This window comes from Emydura macquarii, unplaced genomic scaffold, assembly GCF_026122565.2.
Source record: "Emydura macquarii macquarii isolate MOO-44397 ecotype Brisbane River unplaced genomic scaffold, CSIRO-AGI_Emac_v2 contig_1253, whole genome shotgun sequence".
In the NCBI taxonomy this organism is placed as follows: domain Eukaryota; kingdom Metazoa; phylum Chordata; order Testudines; family Chelidae; genus Emydura; species Emydura macquarii.
Genome location: NW_027131390.1, coordinates 35,688,390 through 35,703,263, shown reverse-complemented (window position 1 = coordinate 35,703,263; position 14,874 = coordinate 35,688,390). Strand labels below are relative to the sequence as shown.

Sequence of the window (14,874 nt, the reverse complement as noted above, 5' to 3'; positions counted from 1 at the left end):
ACTTCTAACCTCTTGATTTAGGTTTTATCAGCTGCTGCAGCCGCTGGCGTGTCCGTAGCTTTTGGTGCACCAATTGGAGGGGTATTGTTTAGTCTAGAAGAGGTAATTTAAACTTTTATATTTACTTCTGGGCAAGTTATTTTATTGCACAGGTACTAACTGCTCCTGTTCTTTAAACATACAGTACCTCGATCCCTTCCATGACTGTTTTAATGCACAGGGAGCATACCTAGTTTTTACATTTATAACAGTCAGCTAAGGAACATGCATGCTTGAGAGAGTCAGTTGAATGCACTGAGGCTTGAAAGGTTGGCTTCTGAAGGATGTGAATAAGTGTCTTTATTTTTGCAACTGTACTGTTAATTCTGTTCCACATCTGTGCCAGGGCACTCCAATCCTGACCCGTAACACTCCCCACTTTTCGGTCTTCTTTCCCAAGCTCCTTCTTGTACTGCTCCAAAAGCCCCCAAACCTCTGACAGTGTACCTCAGTCCTAATCTAGATCCTCCTTGGTAATCCAGTCCTGGTTCTCTCCATGGAGGCTTTTAATTTAGTTGAGTTTTGGGAGGCCACAAACCACACAAATGGAATAGATCATTGCTTCCCTTTTAAGAATTTAATTTTATGACTCTCAGCCCTCTCATTCCTGTTCCGAGTGAGTGATAAGATTGTGGTGGTAGACACTGTAGCAACTGTTATAGCTCAACTCTCATGCAGCATGCAGAACTAATCCGTGATGTGTAACCAGTTATTCAGATCCAGCTATCAGCAGTTTGTAATGTAGCATTTTCAAAGTAAGTCACTTACTTACCCTGCGGGGGATGGGTTTTTATGCGCCAAATGCCCACAAATGATCAAAATGATTAGAAAACTGATTTTCTATGTGATCAATCTAGAATGGAAAGATCAATCTTGGGTACCTGATATAAAACATAGGTATTAAGCAGTGAGGCCATCTAGAACCCCCTTTTTCTCCTTAGTAAATAAAAAACATTGCCACCTTTATATTTTCAAGCCCAGAATTTGATACCATATTCTGGAAAGAATTCTCAGTTCTCCCTAGTATCTGTATCAATTGCACCTGTGAAATAATCTTGCATTAATACATGTTCATTGTAAATACAATTTTGAAATCCACTCACTTAATCCCGAATTGCAGGAGTAGTCTGAAGTCTCCAGTGGATAGCATCAGTAGGTACACATGTGTGCTTTGGGCTACTATGCCATTCATGTCACATTTCCGTATATGAAGGGGTGTGTTCCTCTTGAATCAAGCAGTAGTTTACCCTTCCATGGCTTACTACTATTTCTAGCCCAATTTGAAATATAAGTAGCCATCTTTTTACAATTTTAGAATGTTTGGTTGTTCTGTGGATCATTGAGTAAAACAATTTATCTTTAGTATACAATATGCAAACACACTAGTATAAAGGCTACTCTATGCCTATGTGTAATGCGTTGAGTATAATATTGCTGTTTATATATACTGAGTAATAGGTAAAGAATCTATCATCAACCTTATACATTAGAGTCCTTAACCTTGCTCTATGCATTGGTGGCTCTTATTGGACAGTAATTAATGTCAGTTTATACTAAATGACTGAATCTGCCTTTCCCCCTTTTTTAGGTGAGTTATTATTTTCCCCTCAAGACATTGTGGAGATCTTTCTTTGCTGCCCTGGTCGCAGCGTTCACCCTGCGCTCCATCAACCCTTTCGGAAACAGCCGTCTAGTTCTGTTTTACGTGGAGTTTCACACACCATGGCATCTTCTGGAGCTTGTACCATTCATCCTTTTGGGAATATTTGGTGGTCTTTGGGGATCTTTCTTTATTCGCAGCAACATTGCCTGGTGCAGAAGACGTAAGACAACCAAACTTGGCAAGTATCCTGTGCTGGAGGTGCTTGTCGTGACTGCCATCACTGCTGTTCTGGCTTTCCCTAATGAGTACACCCGTATGAGCACCAGTGAGCTGATTTCTGAGCTGTTCAATGACTGCGGGCTCCTGGATTTCTCCAAGCTCTGCGAGTACGTGAACGACTTCAACAGCACCAAAGGGGACGATCTGCCAGACCGCGCCGCTGGCCCAGGAGTCTACACAGCGATGTGGCAGCTGGCTTTGGCCCTTATCCTAAAAGTCTTCATCACCATCTTCACTTTTGGCATGAAGGTGAGAACTACATGTAAAATGGCATGGTGGGTAGAAAGTTTCAAATTTGCATCTTTTGGTAAAGAATTGGTAGATTGAGTTTCACTTTCTTTCTAAATGTTAAGGATCAAGTGGTAGTAATTTTCAAAAGAGCCTTAGCCACTTAAAAGCCTTCGTCCCATGGGGTCAATAGGACTGACTTCATCCTAAGTGACTCTGCTCTTGCAAATTTTACCCCATTCTAAACTCCTCTAATTGTGCCCAGTTATTGGTAGTTATTAGGATTTCTCTTAGCAGTATTTTGCAACACTGCCCATTGTCATGGTTATTGGGCTAACTGCACCTCTTGACCTCTCCTGGTCTCTTTGAGTACACCCCCATCTCAGGCCATGAACCATCATCTGTCTTTGGATGGAATCGTGATTCTCTCAAACTGATCACTGCAACAGGCCTGACTTATCTTCAGGGCCTGTGGATTCGTTCCCCCCCGAGCAATGACAGTGCTAACTGGTAACCAGACAGCCTTCTCAAAGCAAAATCATTTCAGAGAAAACAGATCTTAAAAACAATAACTCAGTGTATATGCAGGCCAGCCTTTCCCTGTTGCTCACCATTTCCTTAGATCGGGGGAAAGGCTCTGAACGCCTTCAGACTCCTCTGCAGAGTCTCTCCTTGTGCCAGCCTTTCCTCTTGACAGCTCCTGACAGTTGATCTATCTTCTCATGAAAAGGCTTTCATTGGTTAGTATACTTTTCACCTCTAGGCTCCCAGCCTGGCAAAACAGTTGTCCTGTAATTGCCCCCAGTTTTTGCTGGGAGGCTGCTTATCTAGATCCATTGTGGTGTTTTAATCATAGCCTCTATTAAGCTAGATCAATGCATTCATATTGGAACAACGTACAAGTTCACCTCATTGACCAGGCAACATAACATTCACGTAGCATCTCCGTGTCCACCAGACCCATTTCTTGAGATTACTTAGGAATGGAGCGACTTCTGCAGCTTTGAATTGTCTTGCTTTTCGAGGGTTAGACTAAAACTTGAGAGTGAAATTAATTGTACGCATAACTGCAACTTCTCACATCCTTCTGGCTCCTGCATTTTTTCCAAGTGGAATTAAAGAGCACTCTTATAAAAATGTAGCCCTTGGGAATCTTTTTCAGCTTGATTTCTTTTAAATTGTCATTTCTTAGGATAATTAATTTGAAATACCCTCCTTTGGACATGGTTTGCTTTACACTGGTTGAGGCATTTTCATTAAAAAAAAAATAAAAAAGCTTTTAGTATCCTACAGTATCAGATGTGAGACACTTTCATGCTTGTTCAGTGGCAACCTTTTGAGCCACTAAAGTTATAATACATTTGGTGGCTTCCTTATAAGAAACTGAGGGGACAGAATATGAGATGCTGACTATAAGACTGCAAAGCTAAGCATCTTTTTCCCAGTATTTGAAAAGTAACCACTTAATTCCAGTAAAGGCAAGCTGTATGAATCACTAAATATATACAACGCAATTTCCCCTTTAAGTTACAATGAAATGGTTCATTGCTACAACGGACAGCGCTCAAATGTATGACACAAAATCCCTACACTACGTTAGAGGGTGTGGTGATTTCAGCTAGTGTGGCAGTTTGAAAGCACTTCATTCTTCGTAAGCCAAATCATGTCAGAATAGATGATGTGAATGTGGCTGTGAGAATCCCTAAAGCTCCTGCGAGACCTTATTCTGGGGATCACTGTTGCAAGGATCAGCTAGAATTTCAGGCTGGGGAGAGGTATTGCTCTATTTTAGCAATGGAGTTTTCAGTGTGGTTGGGTGTTTCACATGTGTAATGACACACAGCAGTTGTCCAGCTGGAAGGACGTAGGGGAACACTAATATGCGGCATGTGTGTAGCCATTTTGTGTTGTTCTCATAGGACAATGGTTTATTAGAAACTTATTAAAGCAGCGCAACAGTAACCAGTTGTGTTCAGTAATAAATTCGGGCTGTAGGAGAGTATTTTTTTGTAAACAGTTATGTAGTTTAAGTCAACACCACAAAGAAATGAAGACAGACTCTGGAACACCCTACCACAATAGCTCACAATAGGACATATTTTTCAATCTGTGATTGTGTATTGGTGTTGTATCACCGCAAAGTTATCATAACTAATGTGTGTGGTTAAAGATTTGAGCCTAGCATAGGTGTTTTCATTGGAGTGCACACTAATGGTGGAAGCATAAGACTGGAAAGGGGACAGTGTGGGATACCTAAACCTGCCTCTGGGATGTGGCATGCCCCATATCTTTCCTTTGATTGGGGCCAAGGGAGGGGGCAATGTTGTAAGGCATGGTCTCTCTCTCATTCAGTTCTCCGGCACTTGAAATGATCAGTTGTCAGAGCCTCATGTTAAAGCAAGTTTCTTTATAGCAAAGCTTTTCCCACAAACCCTGTTTTGTTTCACACATGAGTAATCGGTAAGTGCAGTTGGTTACATAGGGAACTGAGAATGAATGTTGCGGTAAGGACAGTGTTATCCACATAGGCACTGTATATATTGTGGTCACTTGTTCGTTCAGGGCAGTGTCAGTACAGTATGTATCCTTCCCTCTGCCAACATAGGGGTGCAGGGAGGAGATCAGTACATGGTTTTAATGATTGATTATTGCCACCAATCATAGTTGGTGATGATTGCCAACCTGATTCTGTGTTCGACTTCTGTTACCTCCTCTGTGTATTCTGCCTTACTTTTGCAAAATGTATCCTTTACCATACATTAATGTGTTGGATTTTTTTGGCAGGTCCCTTCGGGTCTCTTCATTCCTAGCATGGCGGTCGGTGCCATAGTAGGCAGACTACTCGGAGTAGGAATGGAGCAGCTGGCTTACTATCACCACGACTGGACTATCTTCAGTGGCTGGTGCAGTCAAGGTGCTGATTGCATCACTCCTGGCCTTTATGCAATGGTTGGGGCTGCAGCATGTCTAGGTAAGCAGCAAACATTTGCTGTTAGTTTATAGCTGAAACTCAATGTGGTACTTTCAGTTATCTATGGAGCTGCTGTCAGAGTCGCAAAGAAATGCTGTGGTGTGAAACGCTGCTAATTTTGCAGACTTTGAAATGGCTTTTATCTGGAGGGAGGAAACTCTGAAACTGTACTTTGTGATGCGTACTGTATTGATCACATTTCTGCCTGCTCTAGTCTGCACCAGGATGTCCTTGGAAATTAGATGAAACACTTCAATGGAATTTCCTGAGTAAATATTTAAAATAAATTAGGTTGACAAACAGGGAAGATTTGGTAGGGGAAGTAGAAGTGGGTGGCATCCTAGGCAGCAGTGACCATGAGATGGTCGAGTTCAGGATCCTGATAAAAGGAAGAAAGAAGAACAGCAGGATACAGACCACAGACTTCAGAAAAGTAGGCTTTGACTCCCTCAGGGAGCTGATATGAGGAGGAAAGGAATCCAAGAGAGCTGGCTGTATTTTAAAGAAACCTTATTGAGGGCACAAGAACAAACCATCCCAATGTGCAGAAAGAATAGCAAATATCGTAGGCGCCCAGCTTGGCTTAACAAAAATCTTCGGTGAGCTTAAACACAAAAAAGAAGCTTACAAGAAGTGGAAGCTTTGTCAGATGACTAGGGAGGATTATAAAAATACTGCTCGAACGTGCAGGAATGAAATCAGGAAAGCCAAAGTGCAACTGGAGTTGCAGTTAGCAAGGGACATGAAGGGGGAACAAGAAGGGTTTCTACAGGTATGATACCAGATTAGGGAAAGTGTGGGCCCCTTACGGAATGGGGGAGGCAACCTAGTGACAGAGAATGTGGAGAAAGCTGAGGTACTCAATGCCTTTTTTGCCTGTATCTTCACAGACAAGGTCAGCTCCCAGACTACTGCACTGGGAGGCACAGAATGGGGAGGAGGTGAACATCCCTCAGTGCTGAAGGAACAGGTCCAGGACTTATTTAGAAAGACTGGACATACACAAGTCCATAGGGCCAGATGCAATGCATTCGAGGGTGCTGAGGGAATTAACTGAGGTGATTTCAGAGCCATTGGCTATTATCTTTGAAAGCTCGTGGCAATTGGGGAAGGTCCCTGATGATTGGAAAAAAGCAAATATAGTGCCCATCTTCAAGAAAGGGAAGAAAGAGGTTCTAAGGAACTACAGACCGGTCAGCTTCACCTCTATCCCTGGAAAAATCATGGAGCAGGTCCTCAAGGTATCCATTTTAAGGCACTTGGAAGAGAGAGAGGTGATCAAGAACAGTCAACATGGATTCACCAAGGGAAAGTCATGCCTGACCAACCTGATTGCCTTCTATGAAGAGGTGACTGGCTCTGTGGATGTGGGGAAAGCGGTGGACGTGATATACCTTGACTTTAGCAAAGCTTTTGATACGGTCTCCCACAGTAATCTTATCAGCAAGTAAAAAGTATGGGTTGAATGAATGGTCTATAAAATGGATAGAGAACTGGCTAGGTCATTGGGCTCAATGGGTAGTGATCAATGGCTTGATGTCTAGCTGGCAGCCAGTCACAAGCAGATTGCCCCACGGATCGGTCCTGGGTCCAATTTTGTTCAACATCTTCGTTAATGATCTGGAAGATGGGGTAGATTGCACCCTCAGCAAGTTTGCAGATGACACTAAGCTTGGGGGGAGGGGTAGATAGGATACAGAGTGACCTAGACAAATTGGAGAATTGGGCCAAAAGAAATCTGATGAGGTTCAAGTGCAGAGTCCTCCACTTAGGATGGAAGAATCCTATGCCCAGCTACAGACTGGGGACCGATGAGCTAGGCAGCAGTTCTGCAGAAAAGGACCTGGGGATTACAGTGGATAAGAAGCTGGATATGAGTCAGCAGTGTGCCCTGGTTGCCAAGAAGGCTAATAGCATATTGGGCTGCATTAGTAGGAGCATTGCCAGCAGATCGCGGGAAGTGATTATTTCCCTCTATTTGGCATTGGTGAGGCTGCATTTGGAGTATTGTGTCCAGTTTTGGGCCCCCCACTACAAAAAAAGATGTGGAAAAGTTGGAGAGAGTACAGCGGAGGGCAACAAAAATGATTAGGGAGCTGGAGCACAAGACTTATGAGGAGAGGCTGAGGAAACTAGGCTTGTTTAATCTGCAAAAGAGAAGAATGAGGGGGGATTTGATAACAGCCTTTAACTTCCCTAAAGGAGGTTCCAGGAAGGATGGAACTAGGCAGTTCTCAGTCGCAGTAGATCACAGAACAAGGAGAAATGGTCTCAAGTTGCAGTGGGGGAGGTCTAGGTTGGATATTAGGAAAAAGTTTTTCATTGGGAGGGTGGTGAAGCACTGGAATGGGTTACCTAGGGAGGTGGTGGAATCTCCATCATTAGAGATTTTTAAGATGCGGCTTGACAAAGCCCTGGCTGGGATTATTTAGCTAAGGTTAGTCCTGTTTTGAGGAGCGGGTTGGACTAGGTACCTCCTGAGATCCCTTCCAACTCAAATTTTACCCTGGTCATAAAATCATAGAATATTAAAGTCTTTCTCTATGCTTTTAGTCCTTATCTTCTGTCAGCCTTCCTGCTTTTTGGTACAATTCTTGCTTCATGTACTCTATTGTGGGTTTTTGAGAGCATATTAAGAATATCCCTTTTGTGAAGCAGGAGTGTATCTGACTGGACTTCACTCTGGGATGCGATTTCCAACCATCCTCTTAGCCACAAACTAATAGACTGCAATGTGCCACCTTATGCTTTCCAAAGATCCTCTGTGCCTTTGGTATTCATCACACATCACACCAGCTTCAGTTAGGACATCCAAGTGCAAGTGGTGGAGCAAACCCTGGAAGTTTAGATTTATCTTTGCCTTCTGCTACTGTTTTCAGAGAAGACAGAAGTGTCTGAAAACTCAGAATACTTGCTTCTAGGACTAGTTCTAGTGTTGGGGTTCAGTTAGGAACAAGGGATAGTTCATTTGTTGTTGAAATCTAAAATATTCCTGACTTTGGAGAAGCTATGTAAAATATGAGAAGTGTAAACATGCTGTTTTAGAACACTGACTGATCTCCTTCCAAGAAAATGGGATAATCATTCCTACTGTTTGTTTGCACAGTACTCTATAGTATTAAGCAATCACATTAAACAAACATGGTGGTATTTAATAGTCTTTCACAGGTGAACAAATGCAGAAGAACATGACTGGAGTAAAAACTCCCATGTAATTGTAAAACTGTAAAAGTAAAAACAAAGCTTTAGAAGTCGCTATGGGGACTCCGAGAACTCAAGAAAGCAGCTTCATTGGGCAAAATTTTCAAAAGAGCCTAAGTGCCATTTTCAAAAGTGATATCAGCACTTAGGAGCGTAAGTCACTGAGGCTCTTCTGAAATTTTATACCCATTTTGTTTTGAAAACCTATGCGTGTGTATTTCCCAGAGATCGAAATGTCTGTGTGTCGCTAAACCAAAGCAGTTAAAAAAGCCATTTGTATTCTCCCTGGCCATCAAGGGAGCTTAAGATGGCAACAATGACAGGGTCAGAATGCCAGTTGGCTTGAGGATACAGCAGCCTAAAAAAGAGAAACAGATTCATAAACAGTTATCTGTACTTCTCTTTATTGCTTGAGGTGTTTCAGACCTTTCCTTTTGTGTGTAAACAGTTTTGTGGCTAATTCATTTGTACTCTTGACAAGGAACAATGTTCAACTTTCCAGCAAGCTGAGACTCAAAAACACCAGTTGGTATTTATTTAAAAATATTTGTGTGTATTTACATGTGTGTAATGTTTCTCCATCCCTGCCTGCTGGAAAATTGATAAATAATGTAAATATAAACAGTCAAAGAAAATAACTTAGTAAGCCAATATAAATAGCAGACATATTTCAGGGGTGGTCAGTTCCTCATGATGGCAAACCCACTAAATTTTATGATTCTCTCCAGGAGAACATGAGGCAACAGTCCAGATTGCAAGTATATTCAATCAGCTGATATAAACGTATGGGGTTCCTTGGGCCTACTTCCGTGTACTATGGGAGAGTCTTAGGAACAGCTCTGGTTCCTGGCTTCATGGAAGTTAAGTTAACAAATTTAATGAGTCCTATAATCCAGACTAAGACATAATAAATCTCCCGTAGAGCATGGACACTTTGTCATAAAGTTAATATTTACCTCTATTCATTGTTTTCAAGGTTACACTAGAAAACGAATGTGCCTTCTGTATGAGAATGTGAAGATCAGGGATGTTCATCTGGTGCACCCGCCTGCTACTAGAGCTTGCCTAGGGGCTTTAGCATAGTACGCCTACATTACACATCAGAAACAAGGGAGCTCCTGTTGGGAATCCTGATGTGTGTCAAATCTGAGACTTGTGTTCTATTTTGCAGGTGGAGTAACCCGTATGACTGTGTCGCTGGTGGTTATTATGTTTGAGCTTACTGGTGGACTGGAATATATTGTTCCTCTAATGGCTGCAGCTATGACTAGCAAGTGGGTGGCAGATGCTATTGGACGAGAGGGCATCTATGATGCCCATATTCGTCTCAATGGCTACCCCTTCCTAGAAGCCAAGGAGGAGTTCTCGCACAAGACTCTCGCCATGGACGTAATGAGGCCGCGGCGGAATGACCCTCCTCTGACTGTACTCACACAGGACAGCATGGTAGTAGAGGATGTGGAGGCCATAATCAATGAAACCACTTATAGCGGCTATCCAGTGGTGGTGTCACGGGAGTCTCAGAGGCTTGTCGGATTTGTCCTCAGGCGAGATCTCATCATTTCAATTGGTAAGAGGGCAAAGGCAGAATGCAATGTGGTTGCAGTCAGAGGCTTCTAAGTGCCAGCAGTTACATCTTACATTTGTTAAAATTAATAGTGCCATAGATGTAGGCTTGAGTGAATGTTGCCATTCTGCAACACCTATGATCAGGGCATGTAAATTCCATCATACTGAGCCTTCATGTGTAAAGTGCTACTCAGCATATGTGTTTAACTAAATCAATGCAGCGAGAGCACTGACCTGGAGATTAAGGCTTTGGCCCATCAGCAACTAAAATTATTTTATTTTATTGGCTGACTTATTTTTAAAAGATACTTTCTGCAGCTGATCTTTATTGTGGTTGGAGTGTTGTTGGTTCTGTGCATTTAAAAAAAACGAACAAACTGGATACACTTGGAACATTAGGTCTGGCTGTTGCCTTATAGCGACTTGTCAGTGTTTCAACCACATTTTGGGCCATTTGACAGTGCTGCCAAACCTGCAGATGGAGGGATCAGAGTCATGGGGTTCCCACCAGTCTCCACTCCACCAGGGACAGATTGAAAGGCTGCTGTGATATTTACTAGTCATGCTTCAGTGCCACTTGGTAGGGAGCATGAGCAGCATTGTGCTGAGCCAGAGCTTTAGAAATAAGAACGATTCCTCTTTTTTATCACAGCACTGTCTGGGGCACATTGCAAATTTCCCCCTCCCCCCCCGTGCTTCTCCGGAACGCTCCACCTACTATGTTTGCAATGTCATAAACACATGCACTGGCTCTAGACATACTACCTGTTGCTGCCCTCTGTGGGATGGACTCCTTTCACCTGGCATGGCAGAGCAGTTTGAGTAGGCAGAGCAGACACATGGACTCTTGAACCCTAATGTGGCTTGTAAGGGGAGACCCAGATCTATGTGAACCAGCCCTGTCCATGCTCGTGTTAGTGAGAGACTCTGTAGTGCAAAACGTCTGATTTCGGTGGGAATCTGTAAGCATGCAGTACAGACTTCACTCACTGTCTTACAGTACAGGAACTTTTGCTCTGCATGTTTTTGTTAGGTATCTTACTAAATATTTCAGCCATTGACAATGGGAAGGAAGGAAATGCAGGAAAGCTTAATGATTTCCTTCCTTGGTCCTGGCTGCACTGGGGTACAGTCTGGTCTGATTTAGTCAGGAGTGTTCAGAGCCTTCCCAGTGGAGTAGTTCAGGCTTGCCAAAGATGCACAGAAAAGAATTCATTCCCAACTGTCGGCCTGAGATGATTGTCAAATGTCTAAGGTCGGCACCATTCTGAATTCAGATTTTTGGAAGGCAGGCCAGCCTCTTTCCTTGTTTTCATAGGCAATACTAATAATTAAATGGTATCCGGGCACTCTGATATGGCATGGGTACTGTCAGATTGTCCTGATGTGGACTTCACCTCCCAACCACTACTCTTATTAAAGTAAACTTTGCAAAGTTGGAGAGTGCCTTAACTGAGCCATGTCTCTAACGATTGGGAGTGGGCTGGAGGGAATCAGTTTTGAAGTCAAGTGAACAGAATGATCTGATCTACTAAATTGCTGTAAAATATTGTTCTCTGTTAAATATGGAGGGGACCCAGCTGAGTAGCTGGTAAGGGTATTGAGCATGTTGTCTACCACTGTGTGCCTCAGTTTGCCCCTTGTAAAAGGCTTTTTATAAATGGGTAAATTAAAGGTCCTTTTATGACTAGTGCTGCGTAAAGGTCAACTATTATCCCTCTGTCATTTCTCCTGAACTGTACTTTTGTGTCCAGCATTATCATCTAGTCCTCTCCGGAAATGCTCTTATTCCCCTCACGTTAGGTGGGTTTCTTTTCAGCAACAAGATGACTCAGCAGCAGCACCAAAAAGTGGATCCAAACTCTGCTGTGACAGCCGCTCGGTGCAGAGCGTGATATGCTGAGCAGCAGTAACGTTCAGCAGCAGGGGAGGAGTTATCGTGCCCCGGGGGCTGTGATGCGCTGAGCTGAAGAAAAGCGAGCTGGTGTCCAGTGTTGTCGTCCCTCCCACTCAGGTGGTTGGACAGATGGCTTAGGGGAGAAATCCTCTGCTAATCCTTTGCTTGAGTAGATGAAGGAATGGTCCTTTAAAGCTATATGATGGGAGCGGAGGGAGGAAAAACCTGTGCTTTAGACATCTTCCTTTTTTAACCCACCATGTTTTTCACTCAGAAAATGCCCGGAAGAAGCAGGATGGGATTGTGAGCACTTCAATTATTTATTTCACTGACCACTCTCCTCCACTGCCTCCGAGCTCCCCGTCCATGCTCAAACTCAGGAGTATCCTGGACCTCAGTCCATTCACAGTGACAGACCAAACGCCCATGGAGATAGTTGTGGATATATTCCGCAAGCTGGGACTACGCCAGTGCCTCGTCACTCACAATGGGTGAGAACACTGCACGGAGGAATTGGGGCTGGGAACCTACTAGAGCCATGCCGAATACAAAGCCTTAAAAGTTGCTTGTTAATCTCAGGGAGCCAAATTCTTCTCTCCTTGCTGGTAAAGGCTGTAGATGGGGTGGTTGGGAGGGAGGGAGGGGGGATTAAAGCCATTAGGCACAGCACCATGTCAGATCTCTTCACTTGAGACACAAGGTCATCTTATACTTCAGCTGTGTAGAGGGAGGGCAGGCGGAGGTGGGTGTGGGTGTGTTGGTTTTCTGTAGGACATCTAAGTTTAGTGAATACAAAATAGAATTTTAAGATGTGGGGGAAGAATTATAAATTGACTAATATTTGTAGATCTGCTTGTTTAGATGATACCCAAACTCGATTGATCAGTGGTTTGATCAGAAATGTAAATTCCATACTTTGCATAGAGTCTTAGTATTCTGAGCCATGGAAACATTTGGTGATCATTATGGATTAGAATTGCAATCAGAAAAGCCATGGTCAGAGTAACTTTAGGAGGAAAATCAAGGGAAGGTGCTCATATGCTAACAATCTGTTAATTAACTTTTCAGGAAACTACTTGGGATCATTACCAAAAAGGATGTATTAAAACACATTGCACAGATGGCTAACCAAGACCCAGATTCCATACTCTTCAATTAAAAATAGACTAATACTTATTGGGTGTTTAAAACAAAACTTTATAAAAGACCCTGGATTTTCTCTTCTATTTTTATTAAGAAACTGGAGCTATCTTCAGAGTTTTCCTGTATGGAGCTGAAGATAATCATGTTTTTCTACAAAATAACCAATTGCACTATGTAATCTGTGGAAATTAATCTTCTCTTTAGAAGAAAAGACTTTATTATAATGCTTTTGTGAAGTTGCATTGGAAAGATTCCATGAAGGAGTAAAAGCAAAATGCTACAGAATTAAATCTGTTCCTTTATTTTATTTGGACTTTGATAACTAATGTTGGGAGGGGAAGAAAAGATGATCTAGTTTTAAGTCTCCAAAAGCTATGGAGGAGAAGGATGACTTCTGCACACAGCACTAAGATGCCTAAGAAAGAGATGGTCATAACTAAGGGCCACAATTTCCCAGACAGCTGCTTGGTAAAAACACAGATCTGCTACTTCCTTTTTTTTTTTTTTTTTAGGGTTTCTAAAAGCCATCAGCAAAATGGGGGCTTTTTGAGTTCTATATTTGAGCCCAAGGTAAATCTACATATTCCTGCATGCAGTGTCCAGCTAAATGAGAATTTGTTTTGTTCTTCAAGCAAAAAAAGCCCTGCTTCTAAACAGAAAGTAGCTTCATTTTAGTCTTCTCTGAATGTATTAAGTTACCCTCTGATTTGCTCCTTAAAAGTACCTGAAGGGACAGCAGAAGGGCTCACCAGTTACATTCTTGCAACTCTCTCCTTGTTGGCTAAGATCAAGGATTTCTCCTTCTCCATAATGAGCAGTGAAAGGATTAAGACAGAGTCCTGAGTTATTGCCTTAGTTTTACTGCACTCCTTCCAAACAATCCCATATCATGTTACAAATATTGCACAACTGACCTCTTTCTTAATCAGCAGTGTCTTGTGTTGATGAGTATGTCTGTTTTATTGGAGAGTCCCCTATCCATAATGTTTACATGCATGTATGTTCTGTTCCCTGCTTCCCTGCCTTTTACTGTGCTGAACTCAGGATATAATCCTGTCCGGGAATTAGTACACTGCCACTTTATGCACATTCACCCTCTGCTGTCTGTCTTATTACCACCAACTATGCAATAAAAAACCCTTCCTGACCTAATCCAACACGATAACTCATAACCTGGATGGTCCTTCCCAATTATGTTTGTCCCAGTTTCTAGCAAATTGAATTGGTGTCAATTAATGAGATCACTTGACCATTTACTGAAGGTTCCTGGGTACATAAGTACAATCAGAAACCAGCCTATTAATCTTAGCACCACTCCAGATCAATTTGTAGGAACATAGCTAAGGGTTGGCAATGGAATGCTGAGCTGCCTTTCACCTCCAGCTCACTGGTTTGAATTCAGGGAAGTGGCCAAAAGTTGACTGTGAGCCAAATAGTTAAACTGCCAAAAGCAATGGCCACGCTTCAAGGTGCCTATGAGAAATGAATAGGGTTCTTAGTCTAGTTCCTGATGGACACGTATTGGGCCATTAAAACAGGTATTACATTTAGCACATTTTGGCCATTTTTGGCAGTCTTAGCTATGGACTGAAAGGACCTTGGGGACTCAACTCATCCTTAGATGAGGTCTATTCAGAGTTGGAGGCAATATGTGGGAAGTTTACACGGGTAAATAGGCCTTCAGTCTCCAGAACTGGCTGGCAGCTTCTGTGAGCACTAGAAGTTCACTCCAGTGTAAATAAGCTGGTTTCTGTTTGAAGCATAGATCAAATTTTTTCAAAGCCTCTCCAGTGGTGGGCAGATGTCACCACTGCTTCTGCAGCCTAACAAACACTAGGACAGCATCTGCTGCTCTAATCATAATGAATAGAAGTCAAGTCAGCAGACCAGAATATCCCCACGTCAATATCTTTTGCTTGGCAAATAAATGCCTTGACTTTGTCT

The 14,874-nt window shown here is 42.6% G+C and overlaps 1 protein-coding gene across 4 annotated transcripts in view; it reads left to right on the top strand.

Moving 5' to 3' along the window:
• The window catches only part of LOC137153292 (H(+)/Cl(-) exchange transporter 5), a 73,874-nt gene extending 59,792 nt beyond the window's left edge, over window positions 1–14,082 (top strand). For all 4 annotated transcript variants that reach the window (XM_067548458.1, XM_067548459.1, XM_067548460.1 and 1 more), the window contains 6 exons: window positions 22–102; window positions 1,628–2,170; window positions 4,934–5,120; window positions 9,493–9,891; window positions 12,062–12,278; window positions 12,856–14,082. In XM_067548458.1, coding sequence (XP_067404559.1) covers window positions 22–102; window positions 1,628–2,170; window positions 4,934–5,120; window positions 9,493–9,891; window positions 12,062–12,278; window positions 12,856–12,946 — 1,518 coding nt within the window. In that variant the 3' untranslated portion in view covers window positions 12,947–14,082. The remainder of the gene's footprint in view (window positions 1–21; window positions 103–1,627; window positions 2,171–4,933; window positions 5,121–9,492; window positions 9,892–12,061; window positions 12,279–12,855) is intronic.
• The last annotated feature ends 792 nt before the right edge of the window (window positions 14,083–14,874 follow it).